Source organism: Struthio camelus, chromosome 21, assembly GCF_040807025.1.
Source record: "Struthio camelus isolate bStrCam1 chromosome 21, bStrCam1.hap1, whole genome shotgun sequence".
Classification (NCBI taxonomy): domain Eukaryota; kingdom Metazoa; phylum Chordata; class Aves; order Struthioniformes; family Struthionidae; genus Struthio; species Struthio camelus.
The window spans coordinates 3654374-3668267 of NC_090962.1; the positions used below are offsets into that span (position 1 = coordinate 3654374).

General features: G+C 41.5%; 1 protein-coding gene across 6 annotated transcripts in view; it reads left to right on the forward strand.

Moving 5' to 3' along the window:
* The window catches only part of MXRA8 (matrix remodeling associated 8), a 47497-nt gene that overhangs the window by 5321 nt on the left and 28282 nt on the right, over window positions 1-13894 (forward strand). The window contains exons 2-5 of one of the 6 annotated variants that reach the window (XM_068916383.1): window positions 6526-6741; window positions 7596-7746; window positions 11889-12051; window positions 13710-13787. The exons of 1 other annotated variant lie outside the window; for it this stretch is intronic. In XM_068916383.1, the coding sequence (XP_068772484.1) occupies window positions 13739-13787 (49 nt within the window). In that variant the 5' untranslated portion in view covers window positions 6526-6741; window positions 7596-7746; window positions 11889-12051; window positions 13710-13738. Of the gene's footprint in view, window positions 1-6525; window positions 6742-7499; window positions 7747-11888; window positions 12052-13462; window positions 13788-13894 lie in introns of those variants that run through there. 4 more of the 6 variants (XM_068916382.1, XM_068916384.1, XM_068916381.1 and 1 more) reach the window with 4 other exon arrangements.

The following is a 13894-nucleotide window of genomic DNA, read 5'->3' on the forward strand; positions in this document are numbered from 1 at the left end:
TTGAAGAATAAGCAGTTGTGGAAGAACATGCCAAAGAAAGAACAGTAGAAGGGGCTAGAACCGTTGTGGTCAGCAGTGTGACTGTGTAAAGAGCACTGTGTTACTCACCAGCTCCGTTCCCTGGGTGCTTTTGAGTCAGAGCTGTTTCCTCTACTGACAAAGGATTTTCACTGCTCTGAGCACTGAGGGAGCCAGTTCATTATGGGACAGCCACCTGGAGTCTGTTCAGCAGTGCAATCATCAGATATATCCTGAAGGCAGAATCTGTGACTGGTCACAAGCATCTTTCGCCAGGCTTTGCAGGCCTTGATTTGGCTTCCCAGGCCGTTCATACTGTTTCCATTATTGTCCAGAAGATGTTGCTGCAGAAGTTCTTTTCCATTGCTTTCCTTACAGCAGTCTGAATGGGCATCCTCCAGAGAACACTTAATGTCTAACTTTACTGTCTTTTTGTTATGTGGGAGGATGACCTATTTTATTATTGGCATCCTGCCATCTGTAAGACATTCTACTGTGGGCCCTTAGAAGGTAGGACAGAGCTAAATGTATCCTACTTTCTGATAATACTGTCCATTCTTTGGGGAAGGGAAGAGAGCTGTATTCCTAAGAAAGATGGGAAAGATTCCTCATGAGGAATTTATGCAGAGACCTGGGACTGTGAAAAGAAAGCAAGCAGAAAATTACAATCTTAATATCCCTGCCTTAGGTGCAACACCTTCTGCTTGAGTGATTTCTAATTGTGAAATCGGGCTGGGGATTGGAAAGGAGAGCAAATAAAAACATGAATATGCAGTTTTCAGTGTACAGACAACTGCTTCTGGGAGTTAGGCTGCTAATTTAAAGTAATCTGAACATCTTATGTTGTATTGATGGGTGAATATGTATTGCTTCAGTCAGTGTTGTAGATCTGCTCCCCATCTCAGAGTTTATGGTTTTCTTCCCTTTCCCCTTCTTGAGATGGTTTCTGTTACCCAGTCATACACAGGAAGAGATGACAGGTTCCATGGCTCTGCAGAGCTCTACAAGCTTGTGCTGTTCTGCCCAACTGTAAGGAGCTGCACTGGGAGAGAGCAGTATAAAGCATGTCTGCTCTAAGCTGGGCACCAGTAAAATTTGCTCCAGGCAAAACTTCTCTTGTGTGCCTGCCTGACAGTTATTTCAAGGTGAGCATTCAGGTTTCAGGTTCATGCTTCGAGAGAGGAATGGGATCTGTTCCATTTAGCCAAGGGGGAATTGTCCCATATCATTCTAAACAGATTGGAGAGCCAATTTGTTTGCTGTGCATTTCAGCCCAGAGTAGGCTAAGATCAGCTCAGATGTACTCATGCTTTTGGCTAGATCCTATTGAGTGACCATTTCTTTTTCCTTAATGCAGCTCAATGTCAGTGTGTCTCAGGGTCCCGTAAGCTGCACTGAAGAGGTGGAGTGTGTTTGAGAGAAGCCTTTTCCCTTTTGTGTCTGGTTTTCAGAGCTCTAGCAATGTTCTTAAAAGTGCATTTTTTTTTTTTTTTTTTTCTCACAGCTACCAGCTCTGTCCTGATTAAGATGGCACATTTTGCAATGATGGAAACTGACTTCTGCTAAAGGGCAGAATTAGGTGCTTGAGTCTTTGGGAGTAATTGTCAATGTCACAATATCTTTAGGTTGGGGGAGGGGAGTCTCCAAGTGGGTAGCCTTTCTTTTCTCTGCCCTAAACTATTATATAGGGTATTTTGTTCTGTGAAGCACTGCCATGTTCCACTCCAGAACGACTATGTTTTTGTCATGGGTGAACGTGACCACTTTGAACAGTGCTTTGCCATTTCTGGGTGAAGGCAATATGGAAATATTCATTTGGTTTCTCTGGAAAGTAGCAACAAATAGCATCAGTTTAGCATGCTTCAGAGAGATACTTTTGTTTCCTGTCCTGCACAATAACTGCAACACTCATGTCTATACCTCCCTTATTCAAGTACCTAGTTCCCCTGTGGAGCCAAGAGGTACCAAAGGAACAGCTTTCTCTGCTGTGGTTCTGGCAGGAGCACCTCATTATCTATGACTGTAAAGAGCCAAGTTTCTATAAACTGACAGGATCAGTATTTGCCTCATCTAAACCATTTCCTCTGGGCCTGTCTATTCTTGAAGTTAATTTTGCTAGAATCATCATGCAGGGGCTTTTCACTCTTCTATAAGTCCTTAAGGGCCGTTTGGAGAGCAGGCAGTTTTTGCAAGAAAAATTAGGCAGTTATGTGGTTATCAACCTTATTTTCATAAACCACACTTCTCGGAGGATGCGCTAAGTTAGAAGACCATTGTTAATTTCTTTGTTGATGGGTGCCTACTCTACTAGCCTTTATGTTTAATGAGCAGGTAAAATTGTACCCTAGAGCTGTAGGCTGATTTCATGGAAGAAAGGGATGGTGATGGTGTTTATTACTCTAATAAATCCTCAGAAACTAGTGAACACTGAAAGGTTCCATGTTACACCACCAGTTCAGCTGGGATTATTGTATTATATAAGAATTAATAACAAATAAGGAGCCAGGGACTTCTGAGCTCTGACCCATTTCCTCTGTGACGTTTGGCAAGTCACTCAAAATTGTTTCTCATTTTCATTCGCCTTCTAAAGGGGCATAAATATCCTTTTCTCCAAAAAATTGGTGCTAGAAAGTTAAATTGAGTAGTGTAGCACAGTACTCGGATCTCTCAATGGAAGGAGCAATGCTGGGTCAAGCAGGTAGGTTTAAAGGCAAAAATATTCTCAGAGCATCTGATTTCTAGAGGAGGCAAAGCCAGCAGCACTCTGTTTTCTTCAGACCTCTAAACGCTTCGTCTAAAGCAAATACACAATGCACGTGCAACTCTTGCAGTGCAAGATTTTAAAAGTTGGCTAAGCTCCATGTTTGTGTGTCTAAATTTGGCAGCAAGCTCATATTGCATTGTGGAAAGCAATCTCCTTTCAGCTGAAGTACTTCTATTTTAAATGAAGTGGCCTGAAAACCTGAGGTAAATAATAAAACTCTTGGAGGCAAACTTTGAGCACAATTTTCAGAACTAAGCTATTAATTTTTCCACTTTTTCTTAGTCATTTCTGATCTCAAAATAAGATGCTGTGCCTGGAATGCCAGCGGTTAATTATTTTAGGCAGGCACAACAGATGAACTGCAATTACTGTGGAGAATGGAGTCCCCCTTCAAAAGCTCATCATACCAGAACACTGTTCCCATGTGGAGAGAAACCTAAAGATGTGGTTTGGGGCACAACGCCGATGGTCAGAAAGCAGACTCGAAGTGGCATCTCTCAGTTAAATGTGTTCCCTCCATGAGTACTTCCAGGGCTCCTGGTTCTTCACAGAAATATAGTGCTCAGTGCTTGTGGCTTAGGCCTTTTCCGTGTTGAAGAAATGTGACCTAGTGCTGCCTGTGTAGGTGATTGCTGGAGAACTCCTTTTTGGGAAATGCTCTGTTTAGGCACTGCATGAGCGCTAAATCAATGCTGTTAGCGATCACTGCTTTTAATTTTGCTCTAGCATGGAAGTTTAGCAGGTGACTGTTGTGAGACAGACAGACAAAAATAGGGAGTTAGGGCAATAACAGTTACAGAGTCAAAGCCTGTTTACGTAAATGTGAATCTTCCTCCTGGCTTCAGAGTGCTTTTAGGTTCTGGCCTGAATGTGCTTCTTGTTTCAGATAAAGGAGAGCAGAACCACAGGCCTTCTTGGTGTTGTATCTTGCAATCAAGTCCTGACAATATTGTAGCTTCTGTACTGGGAATTTCTTGGCATAATACTGCCAGCCTCAATTTCCCCATGCCAGACTTGTGTTGATCATTTTCCCATCATGAAATTCCAGCCGTACAGCCAGAGACTCCACTAGTAGATTGTTCTCCCTGCAGTGAGGATGGGAGGAGCAAGGTTCTGATTGTGCTGTGTTCATGGTCACTGTGGTCAGTCTGCTAGGCAGGCTCTTGGGGCATGTGATTGAGGAGTCCTGGACAGGTGTACAGGATTTCTGGACACTGTTCTTAAATGTCACTTGGGCCAATTACATGTTCCTTCTCTTCCTAAGGTCCCACCTTCACTGTGTAGGATTAACAGCTTCTATGTAAACTGCCTTGAGAGCTGGAATGAAAAAGTGTGTGCAAGCTGGAGGTCATTTCCCTACACCAAAGTGTTGCTTAACTGAAAGACAGGACCCAGGCTTGCTTGTTTGGTGCCTCTTTTCTTTTCAGTCTGTGTCCTGTTTCCTGTCTTTTCTGGAACTTAGAAAGTTCAGGAGCTTTATTCAGATCAGTTACCCACAGAGATGAGTAACAAGAAGGTGGAATGTTACCTTCTGAGCTGTTGCCTTCTCTCAAATTTCTGAAAGACAAACATATTGGCTGAGTAAATGTTCACCGAGGTGACCTGATCCCTCTGTCGTTTCCTCCTCACTCTTAGTGTTGTCTACCATCTGCTGAATTGGACTAGGACTAGGTATGTATCCCCTGGAGCACAGCCTAGTGGTTTCAGTGTAGGTTTGAAAAAGCCAAGACTCCAAAGAAACAGTGCTCCCGTGAGAGTGAGTCAATCCCATGTCATAAGTTGTGTACCCTTCTGTCTCAGGCGCTTGATGCTCAGAAGTTAATTTGAGGGATCTTGTTGGTCTCCACAAATCTATAAGATTTGGAGGCACTCAGGTGCAAGCAATGGCTTTTCAGGAGTCCTGGAAAAATCTGCCTGCTTCCCAGCAATGCACAATGGCTGGCTGCTGCTGTGAGCCTTAGAGGAAGATTAATGGGCGCATATACGCACATAGAGCTAACTGCTGAAGTCATGACTGATGGTAGCTCCAATTCACGTTTTGATGTTTTCCATCCCCTGAGGAACTTGATGATGCATGTTGTGATTCTGAGCCTAATACCTGCTTTTTTAATTCTATGTGTTGAAGGCACCACTGGTTCTTGTAATAGGTTCGGAGATAGTTAAGTACTTCATAATTTAAAAAAAAAAAAAAGTTTTTTTTCACTATTATCTCCTGAAAAGCAGGAGGTAGTAATGACTGTTGCTCTTCCTAGGGTATCAGGGTTCTGGAAAAATCTGAGGGGCATGAGGGATGCAACAGCCACTTTAAAGTTAAAAATCATGGTTCTGTCTGAATGCATTTTGTTTCCCAGAGTTCCACATATCATTGAAGCTTTCCAGAGCTGAAAGACAGGAAAGAGATTTTGTTTAACTTTGCCCTTCAGTTTGCTTCCTTGGCAATGTTGGCAGTCCTATGTGCGTGAGTCCTCACATTTGCCAGGTTTTTTTAGGGCTCCTGAGAGGATAGAGGCAGCAGTCTAGGGAATAATGTACTACTAGGCTGACAGGCAGCTGGTCTGAGTTGTACTCCTAATTCTGCCACTGATCTGCTGTGTGATCTTGAGTGAGTCATTTCCTTTTTGTGCTGTATGTCTCTCTCCTGCTCCTGTCTGTTTAGCCTACAAACTTTTCCTACCAGAAGCTGCCTGTCCTATGTGTGTAGAGCTTGCCTCTCTGGAACACACTGGACACTAGCATGATGCCACCAATAAAATGACCCTTGCAAAGGTGAATGAGGGGGCAGGAAAAAAACATACAATCTCCTTTAGGTTGTCTATTTTAAAAGACATCTTATTTAAAACAATCATGGCAAATTACTTAAAATCAGCTCTTTTTACACTGGGCTAAAAAGAAATTATCTTTTGTAGGGAACTGAGTTTCCAGGTTTCCCTTTTCACATGCTTTGGTGTATGCCAAAAATAATCAAACGCAAGGGAAAACTATAATTTACACCTGTTTTGTGGATGTTGGTGAGGTATTTCTTTGTCTTGATTTCCATTCTGGTTTGCTTTTTTTTTTGTTTGTTTGCTTTTTCCTGTTTCTCGTTTGTTTCATCTATGTGTTTTTTAGGGTAAGGACTTTGATTTTGCATGTACCTTCTCTGTCATAAGGGGATCCTGATAATGGTTGGTGCCTACAGACATCATGAAATTTAATAATAATTGTGATACTTGATGTCTGAGAAAATGCTGGCTGCATGTGTATTCTTCTTCAGTAGCTAGTCCAGTTATGAGATCACAGCCCATTATTATTGTCATCTAATGGAGTTACTCCTTTAGCTTGAATAGGAGGCACTGCTGTAGTGCAGGGGACTGTGGATTCAGACCTTGATTATGATTTGTGAACTCAAATCAAGACAAAAGAAAGTAAGAGAGGAGATGGAGGCCAGTACTCTAGTGCTGCCTTGATCAGCTACTTTAGACAAAGTCTTCGTCTACTGAGATCAGGGAGGTTGTGCTTTAATGAAGTACCATTTAAAAAAAAAAAAAAACTCAGTAAAAACATGCATTAATCTACTGGAGTTTAGTTGACTTAAAACTTAGCCTAATTGCATCTAATTCAGATGCTTGTTTGGAACAATGTGAAATTTGATGCTGATGCAAAAGAACTGGATTTTTTTTTCTTTCAAGAAGATTATTATTATTTACAGCTTTTTGACAGTGATTTTCACAGGCTATGAATTGCATGATCCATCTTATCAATAGGCAAATCTGTCCAGTACCAGCAAAGAACATCTCATGAAGCAGAATTGTGTGGGATCAACAGAAATAAAATGCCAAGCCAACTTTAGCCTCCTCTGGTAGAGAGAAGAAAAAAAAAAAAAAAAAGGAAAGGAAGGGGGAAGAGAAGGAGGAAGGGAAGAAAAAGAGAAGAGGAAGAGAAAGAGACTCTGACTGCCTTTTCTTCTGTTTTAATGAAAGGTAAATAAATTTCACCATTAACTAAAGTACCCTAGTGGTAGGATTTAATGATCTAGTAGGTCTGGAAGTGTTTTGTGGAACACAAGATTTTAGAAAAAGATCCATAGCTGGTGTAAACTGACATAGGTCCATGTCAGTTTGTATAGGCTCGCTATTTTATACCTGCTGAGTATCTGCCTCTGATCTTTCAGGTACACAAATCCATTTGGCTTTTCTTCCACACTGAACCCAGGTTTTTGGAATTCATGTTGTTTTTAAAAAAAAAAAAAAAAACACCAACACCAAAATCCTTTTTTTATCTTGAAAAAATAATCTTCAGGCTTCAGTCTGGAAAAAAAATCTCTTCTCCTGGGCAGCTTTTCTGTTTTTCTAACTTGGTTTCTATTAATGGTTTTGAGATGAATCCTAGGAATCTGAGGACTGGATTGCTCAGTCGGAAAGCCGACTGCTTTCCAACAAAAAGGGGTGCTTAAATATAGTGTCATTCAAAGAGGCTAGATGACAGGAACCACTGAACTGTAGATACGCTTCATGGCAAAAGATGTAGACAGGGCTCTTTGACCTCTTACAAGGACAGAAGTATTGGAAGAGCACATATATGCACACACATACGTGCACATATTCATTGATTTAGTAAGAGAGCTGTCTGCTTGAATGCTACAGTATAGCTCCAGCTTTGTGCATATCTAGGTCTTTGCTAGGCAAATTGCAAAGCTCAGTGCATTAAGCAGAAGATTAAGAAGGTCTTAAGAATCCATCTAACTAAATATCTTACATCGTTGGAGAGTTTTATTATTGCTGTATATGCACACATCACATCTATGAATTTATGTTCGAACACTTTTGGCACATAGGGTAGGGAAATGCAGCTTTTCATCTGGACGTCTCAGGCAGAAAGAAGTTGAGAAATTACCTGCGAAGGACATCCCCTAAACAGCACTGGTTCCTGGGCAACCACCTTCTGCTCCAGGAGTGCGAGGGCATAGCATAACTGAGGCCATTGCAGTGAGTACAACCGTGTGGTGGTTTTCTGTACTTCACCTTTGTCTTTCCCAGAAACAGGTCATCCCTGGGATATTATTAACTGAAATTGCTAACTATTACCATGATATTGTTTTGCAAATACCTAATATAAAGGGCATGAGCGCGCTGCATTCTCATTCTCTGTAGGGCATGTGTATTTGCCTGAGCTGCTGGTTTAGTAACTGCATTACAGGCTTGTAATCACTGAGGTCTCCAGTGGAAAAAAAAAAAACCAAAAAACAAAAAAACAAAAACAAAAAAAAAGCAAAAAACCATCTGGCCAGACCCTCAACTTGTCATTCTGAATATGCTCTTCAGAAAAGGGATGTTTTGGACACAATGCTAAACATTGGGGTTTAGCATTTACAGCTGGGAAACGCAATAAAAAACATTGTAACATTGGGTCTGTAAGAGATGCCACTGTTGTTACATCACTATAATAATGACATACTTCACTTGACAACCCTGTTATTGCAGTTGGGTTTCAGTTTTGTCCTTTTAGTTCACAGCTCTTGCTGCAAGTTAGATTATTTCAGGCTTGCTTATGGGATTAACTGCAGCTAAAAGATTTATTTTAATAAGAAAAGCTTTGCAACCAAATGAATCCTCCTGGGAAACACGCACCCTCTGGTAATTCACATCCATCTGTGTTACGCTCTTCTCTTCCATCGGAAAAAACAGCGCTGAAGGCTCCTACCCGCACCAGGCCTTTCTCAGAAAAGGGGAGTGAATATGGATGTGCATTCATCCTGCTAAATGTTACAGGTTGTTCATACTTATGGCACAGCAAGGGTTATTTGACCTATTCCTACTGAAAGATAAATGGTGTCAGCATACCTTAATCATGGACTGCGGTACTCCTGCCTTTCCCTCTTTTGCTGTTTTCACGCAGAGCTCTATTTATGCTTATATTTTTGCCTTGCAGAGTCCATACTACCTTTGCCACTGTACCTGTCAGTCGGCATCCTTTGTTCCTGAGCTGTAGTATTCCCTGCTACTTTCCAGTTCTAGGAATTTTGCTTGTTTCTACTCATATGCAGACATTTTCTCCTTTCTGTTGATCATGGCAGAGTACAATGGCTCTTATATTTAGAGAACTAAGTTGTATTTAGAGAAATAAGTTGTTGACAATATAAACATGGATATTGACAAATCCTCTGCCCATGGCCTTGTGCTAGAATTTGTCTTCATGTCAACGCAGCACTAATCCTGTCATTCCTTGTTAATGTTTTGCATGTATTATAGCTGTGAAAACGGGGCAGAAGTGGACACTTCTGCTCCTTCTTCCCTAGTTGAATGATTCTCACAATTAGAAAACAGGGTACCTTTTTGTATCATACCTTCTTCCAGGTCTGATATTTGCTCAATTTTCTAGATTGGTGATCTTGATTTATTGCGGTCTTCCAATGTGGCCTACAGCCATGGAAATGGAAAATTTTACAATGGAAGTAAACAGGGAGAACAAATTTCCTAACAGACATGGCTTGTTCAATATTGTTTTCCGCAAGCCAATTAATCTCGTGATCCCTGTGCTGTCTTTGGGCACGGCTTTTTTCCCTTGAGTCACCAGCACTTGCAGCTGAATTAGGGTTGACTCTGGAAACAGAAAAGCCTTTCTTCTCCCTGCCAGCCTGATCTGTGATGAGGATGGCAGGTGAAGAGCTCCAGGAAACAAAAAACTTGTGCTGTTGCTGGTGGTTACTTTTCCCTTACATGGAGAAAGGCGCTTTCTTTGAACAGGGCTTGTGGTCAGGACAGGCAGCTAAGTTATGCTTCTTGTTTTGAGAATCAATACCCAAACTCCCACTGGAAAAGAAGGAGGGAGAAAGGCTAGGGAAAGTTGCTGGCCTCCACAGACGATCTAGTTTAAAGCTCAGCTCCTGATTGGGCAAAGCATTGATACAACCGCCCTTCCAGGATTAATTTGGGCTAGCAAGGCTCTAGGAAGGCAAGGCTGACTACTGTACAAGAGAAGAATTTAAAAGTGAGGGAAGGGCAAGGGTCTGTGAAATATCTTCTTGTGTCCTTTTCCTTCTCTCAGCCTGAACCCCAAGGAAGCTCCTCCTCTTTCCTTCCACTAGATTGTTTTCTTTAGGAGGAGTCAGTGGACTTGGCGTCTTTCAGCCAGGAAATAGCCAATTCATGACAGCAGCAACCGCAGCAACCACAGCAACCTGCATCTATCCGAAAAGTTGCAAGAAATAGCCAGTAACCTCTGCAGTGCCAAAGCTAGGTGGCAGAAAGATGGAGAAGTAACCTGCAATTGCAGCCTGGCAGGTTCAGCCAGTGGTTGAGCAAAACCAAGGGAAGAAGAGGATTCATTTGCTGTCTGCACAACAGGAGCAGCTTCTTGCCTCCCAGGCAAACACTTTCCAGACTCTGATGATGCAGCTTACCAAAAGGGCTGTCAGATCAGAGCCTTTTATCTGGTTGCCTGGCCTGAGAGAGGCAACAGGAAAGGCTCCTTCTTCCACTACACTTCTGTCTCAGCAACAGGTCAGCACATCAGTTGCTGTAGATCAGTACAGTCTTTATTGTGATACTTACAGAGATCAGCTGAGAATCTGGCAAAAAGTCTTCAGTTTAGGGACATGGAGTAATAGGAGCCTTTGCACACAAGTGATTATGGAATTGGACTAATGCAAATATCTGAGCTTACACTTTTTACACTGGAAGTGTGAACATATAGGCTAGTGACATAGCTCAGCTAATGAGTTTGAGAAATTGGACTGTGAATGATTGTACATGTCTAATTACACCCACCCTCTCCACCTAGTATAAGTGACAAACTTGAAATTTGCAGTGAACCTTCATGGGGTTCTTGTTTGAAGATGATTTTAGAACTTCTTTCACTAGAAAGAAAACCAGCACTGATCTGGATCTGTTTTGGACAATGTGAAGATTTGCTGGGGTTAACAGCAGGTTTTGTGCATGGTCAGATTACTTAATTAGAATAGCTCAAATTTCTTGGAATTTCTTTGGAAGCATCTGGTTCTGTCTGCTGCTGGAGACAGGATCTTGGACTAGATGAAGTTCTGATCTGATTTAGTCTGTTTCCAAAATTCACTTGTTGCATAGTGTAATTATTTAGATGTGTTTGTTTGTGTTGTAATGCCCATCTCTTTCCGTAGCATCTGGCTCCCCTGAAATACAGCCCTTTCTAGGCTAGAATGAATCTATCCTCTGGTGTACTGGATGGTACAGAAGAATGTGGCAAGGGAAAGATTCTAGTGGGACAATCAAGTTTCTCTCCCTGGAATGCCGTGAGATCTTCACTAGCTTTTATTTTAAGCTCTCATATGAGAGTCCAAAATATATTTAACTCTGTTATACAGATGGACATTTAAGAATGATAAATTAAGATATAATTCCCCCCCCCCCCCAAAATTTTCCACTTAAAGACTAATTTGATTGTATTGTTAAATCTGCTAAACAGCCGTAAGCAACGCCATCTAACAACAGGAATCAAGCAAACAGAAAGCTTTATCATATTTTTAACATACACAAGTAACATCTGTGCTATTTCCTCAATTTATATCTGTGTAATTTTCCTGCAAGTCTTGAAATAAGACTCTCTCTGGCTAACTCCAGATTGGCTGACTGGCCAATCATGTGTCATCTACATGGGCTAGGTTGTTTAGGCCTACACAAGCCAGATTCAAATGGAGCCATATTCCTAGTCTAAAGCAACATTTAAGCCTTTCATACCCATATCCCAAAACACTTCCTGGAACTTCATGTTGAATACCCTCACTCAGTGTCTTTGACCATCTTAAAATTGCCATTTTTTGTCTTTTTTTAAATTTTGAAATTCAAAGGCATTTTTCCACTGGAAATTAATCGGTTACTTAAGAACTCAGGCTTAGACTGATATGGAAGAGAAATGACTTAACACTTACAGTGCAGTTTGGGCTGTCTTGTCGCTTGAAGTTTTGGTGTCTCCCTCCTATGTAAGGATGTATTCTTTCCACTTTTGGGTATGTTGAATGTATGTCAAGAGTGAAGAACATGGTCAGACATACAGCAGAGATATACAAACGTCTCAAGTCACTTTGAAGAGTTTATAGGTTTCAGACCTAGGCCTTACTATTACTTTTGACTCTTTTGCTTTTGTTTACCTCTAGGGAGAGTTACCAGACCTGCCCATGATGAGGAGTTCAAATTTTCTCTTTCCTGAACTAGCTCCCTCCTGTGGCTTGGGGTATCTATTGACCTCAAAGAAACAGTATTCTGCAGAGTAACAGTCAATCCTAGGGAGTGCAAAGCCTCCTGCATGTTGGAAAGCAGGTATTTCTGATTTATGAAAAAACTGTGAAAACCTAGGAAGAATTCATTTCGCAAGTTGCCTTAGACTGCAGAGTTATTACCTGACTAGTTTTCCTTTGGGAGGGAGGACTGGAGTACTAGCCAGACATACTTCTAGATAGCTTAGTACAATTTGTGTGCAGACAATGGAGCTAGCAGAAGAGACTGACTTAAATCAGTTCAGGGCCTGTTTTAAAGGATGTTTCAGCCAGCAGCCTGATTAAGCTGTTCCTGCTCCTTGTGGAGGTTACAGCCCCCTTCAGTTAGGCTTGTAAAGTTTTGGCTGTTTAAACCATGGCGGCATGAGGGTATGATTTCACAAAACGCTTGATTAGATGCTGCAGGATGTGCAGAAGGGATAGACTCCTTAAAACAGCTGAACTAAAGTACTAATCCTCCAGATCAGAAAGATGACGACTGTCTCCGAACTTGATTTAACTGGTCTATGAATGCAAAAACGAAAAGGATATATGTAGACTTTTTTTCGTGAAACCATGCTTGTAGTTTAAGAAGGTTCTGCCCCGCTGTTGTTTATCGTTGTTTGCAGTAACTGGCCATGTGAATACTCCTAATCATCACATAGCTAAATACATCAGTACAGCTTTAGGAATTGGTTAACTGAAGTTAACAGCCTTTCACTTGAGCAAAGGCTGGTAAGAATTTCATCACTGCTTGGTCTTGTTGCCATATCTTGGCACTAGTTCAATGAGATTGCAAAAGGTGCTGGTATTATCCTGTGAGTGCGTGTGAGTATATATATATATATACTGTGAGTATATCAGGTCTTCCATGGTTAAGATTACGGCAGTGTGTTGGCTGCTTAAATGCCAATCAAAAACCTCCTACCGTAGTTCAGTTCTTATATGAAGGCTTGAAAATAGAGGTTCTAAACTTGACTCAGCTTTCTGCATCCAAGCCTCTTGGATATGGAACCCTGCAACCAATATTGCAGAGTTTTGGGGCTTTAGTTATATTCTGGTCTCTTTTGCCTGCGCTGCCCTAAGCTCACGCATATTCAGCTCTTTGTCATTATTATTTTTTTGCTGGGATAGTTGCTATTAAGCTCTTGCTTACAAATCACAATCCAGAGAGTAAACATTGTTTTCTAAGTTCTTTTGAGACTTGAGCTTAAAGTAAAACCATATGAGGAGACAAAGATCAGAAAAACACTGAAGGCAAGAGAATAAATCCAGTTTCAAGCAGACAGCTGGATGAGTGTCAAACAAAGGAAGGAACAGCTGGATCAAGTAAAGTACAAGCAAAATTAGTTCCATCCCCAGGGGGAGGGGAAAGATTGTTTCCAGAGCCCAGAGCTGAGTGGGACTAACTTTATCCAATAAAACTTTTACATCAAAGTCAGGGGCAGAGTAGAAGTTCCCAGAGGGAGGGGACAAGGAAGAGTGTGTGTTTGGAGTAATTGTGCAGAAAGCATTAGGGAAAGGAAGGAGGTGGAGTGTGGGTGTGGGGGAGAGCAGAGAAGGGAGGTGGGGAGTTGGAAGTGGGAGGTGGAGTAATTCTGCAGAATATGAGCTGCTGTCCACAGCTTTCTGGCTGTAAATTGGTGAGATCATAGTGTTTTCAAGTTACCAAAAAAAAAAAAAAAGAGAGAGAGAAAAAAAATCTTTGACTTGTTTTTCAAGAGAGACGGAAACACGGAGAAGCTGAAGAAATGGAACAACTAGCAAAACTCCTTCTGTGGCAGCTTTTGCTTCAGCAAAGTAAGCTCCTAGCTGATCGGCATCATGTTGTTTGTCTTTATTTCGCTCACAGGGGATAGGGGCTGGAGGTTATCTAGGAGATTTTGAACTGTCATCTTTGTAACTTT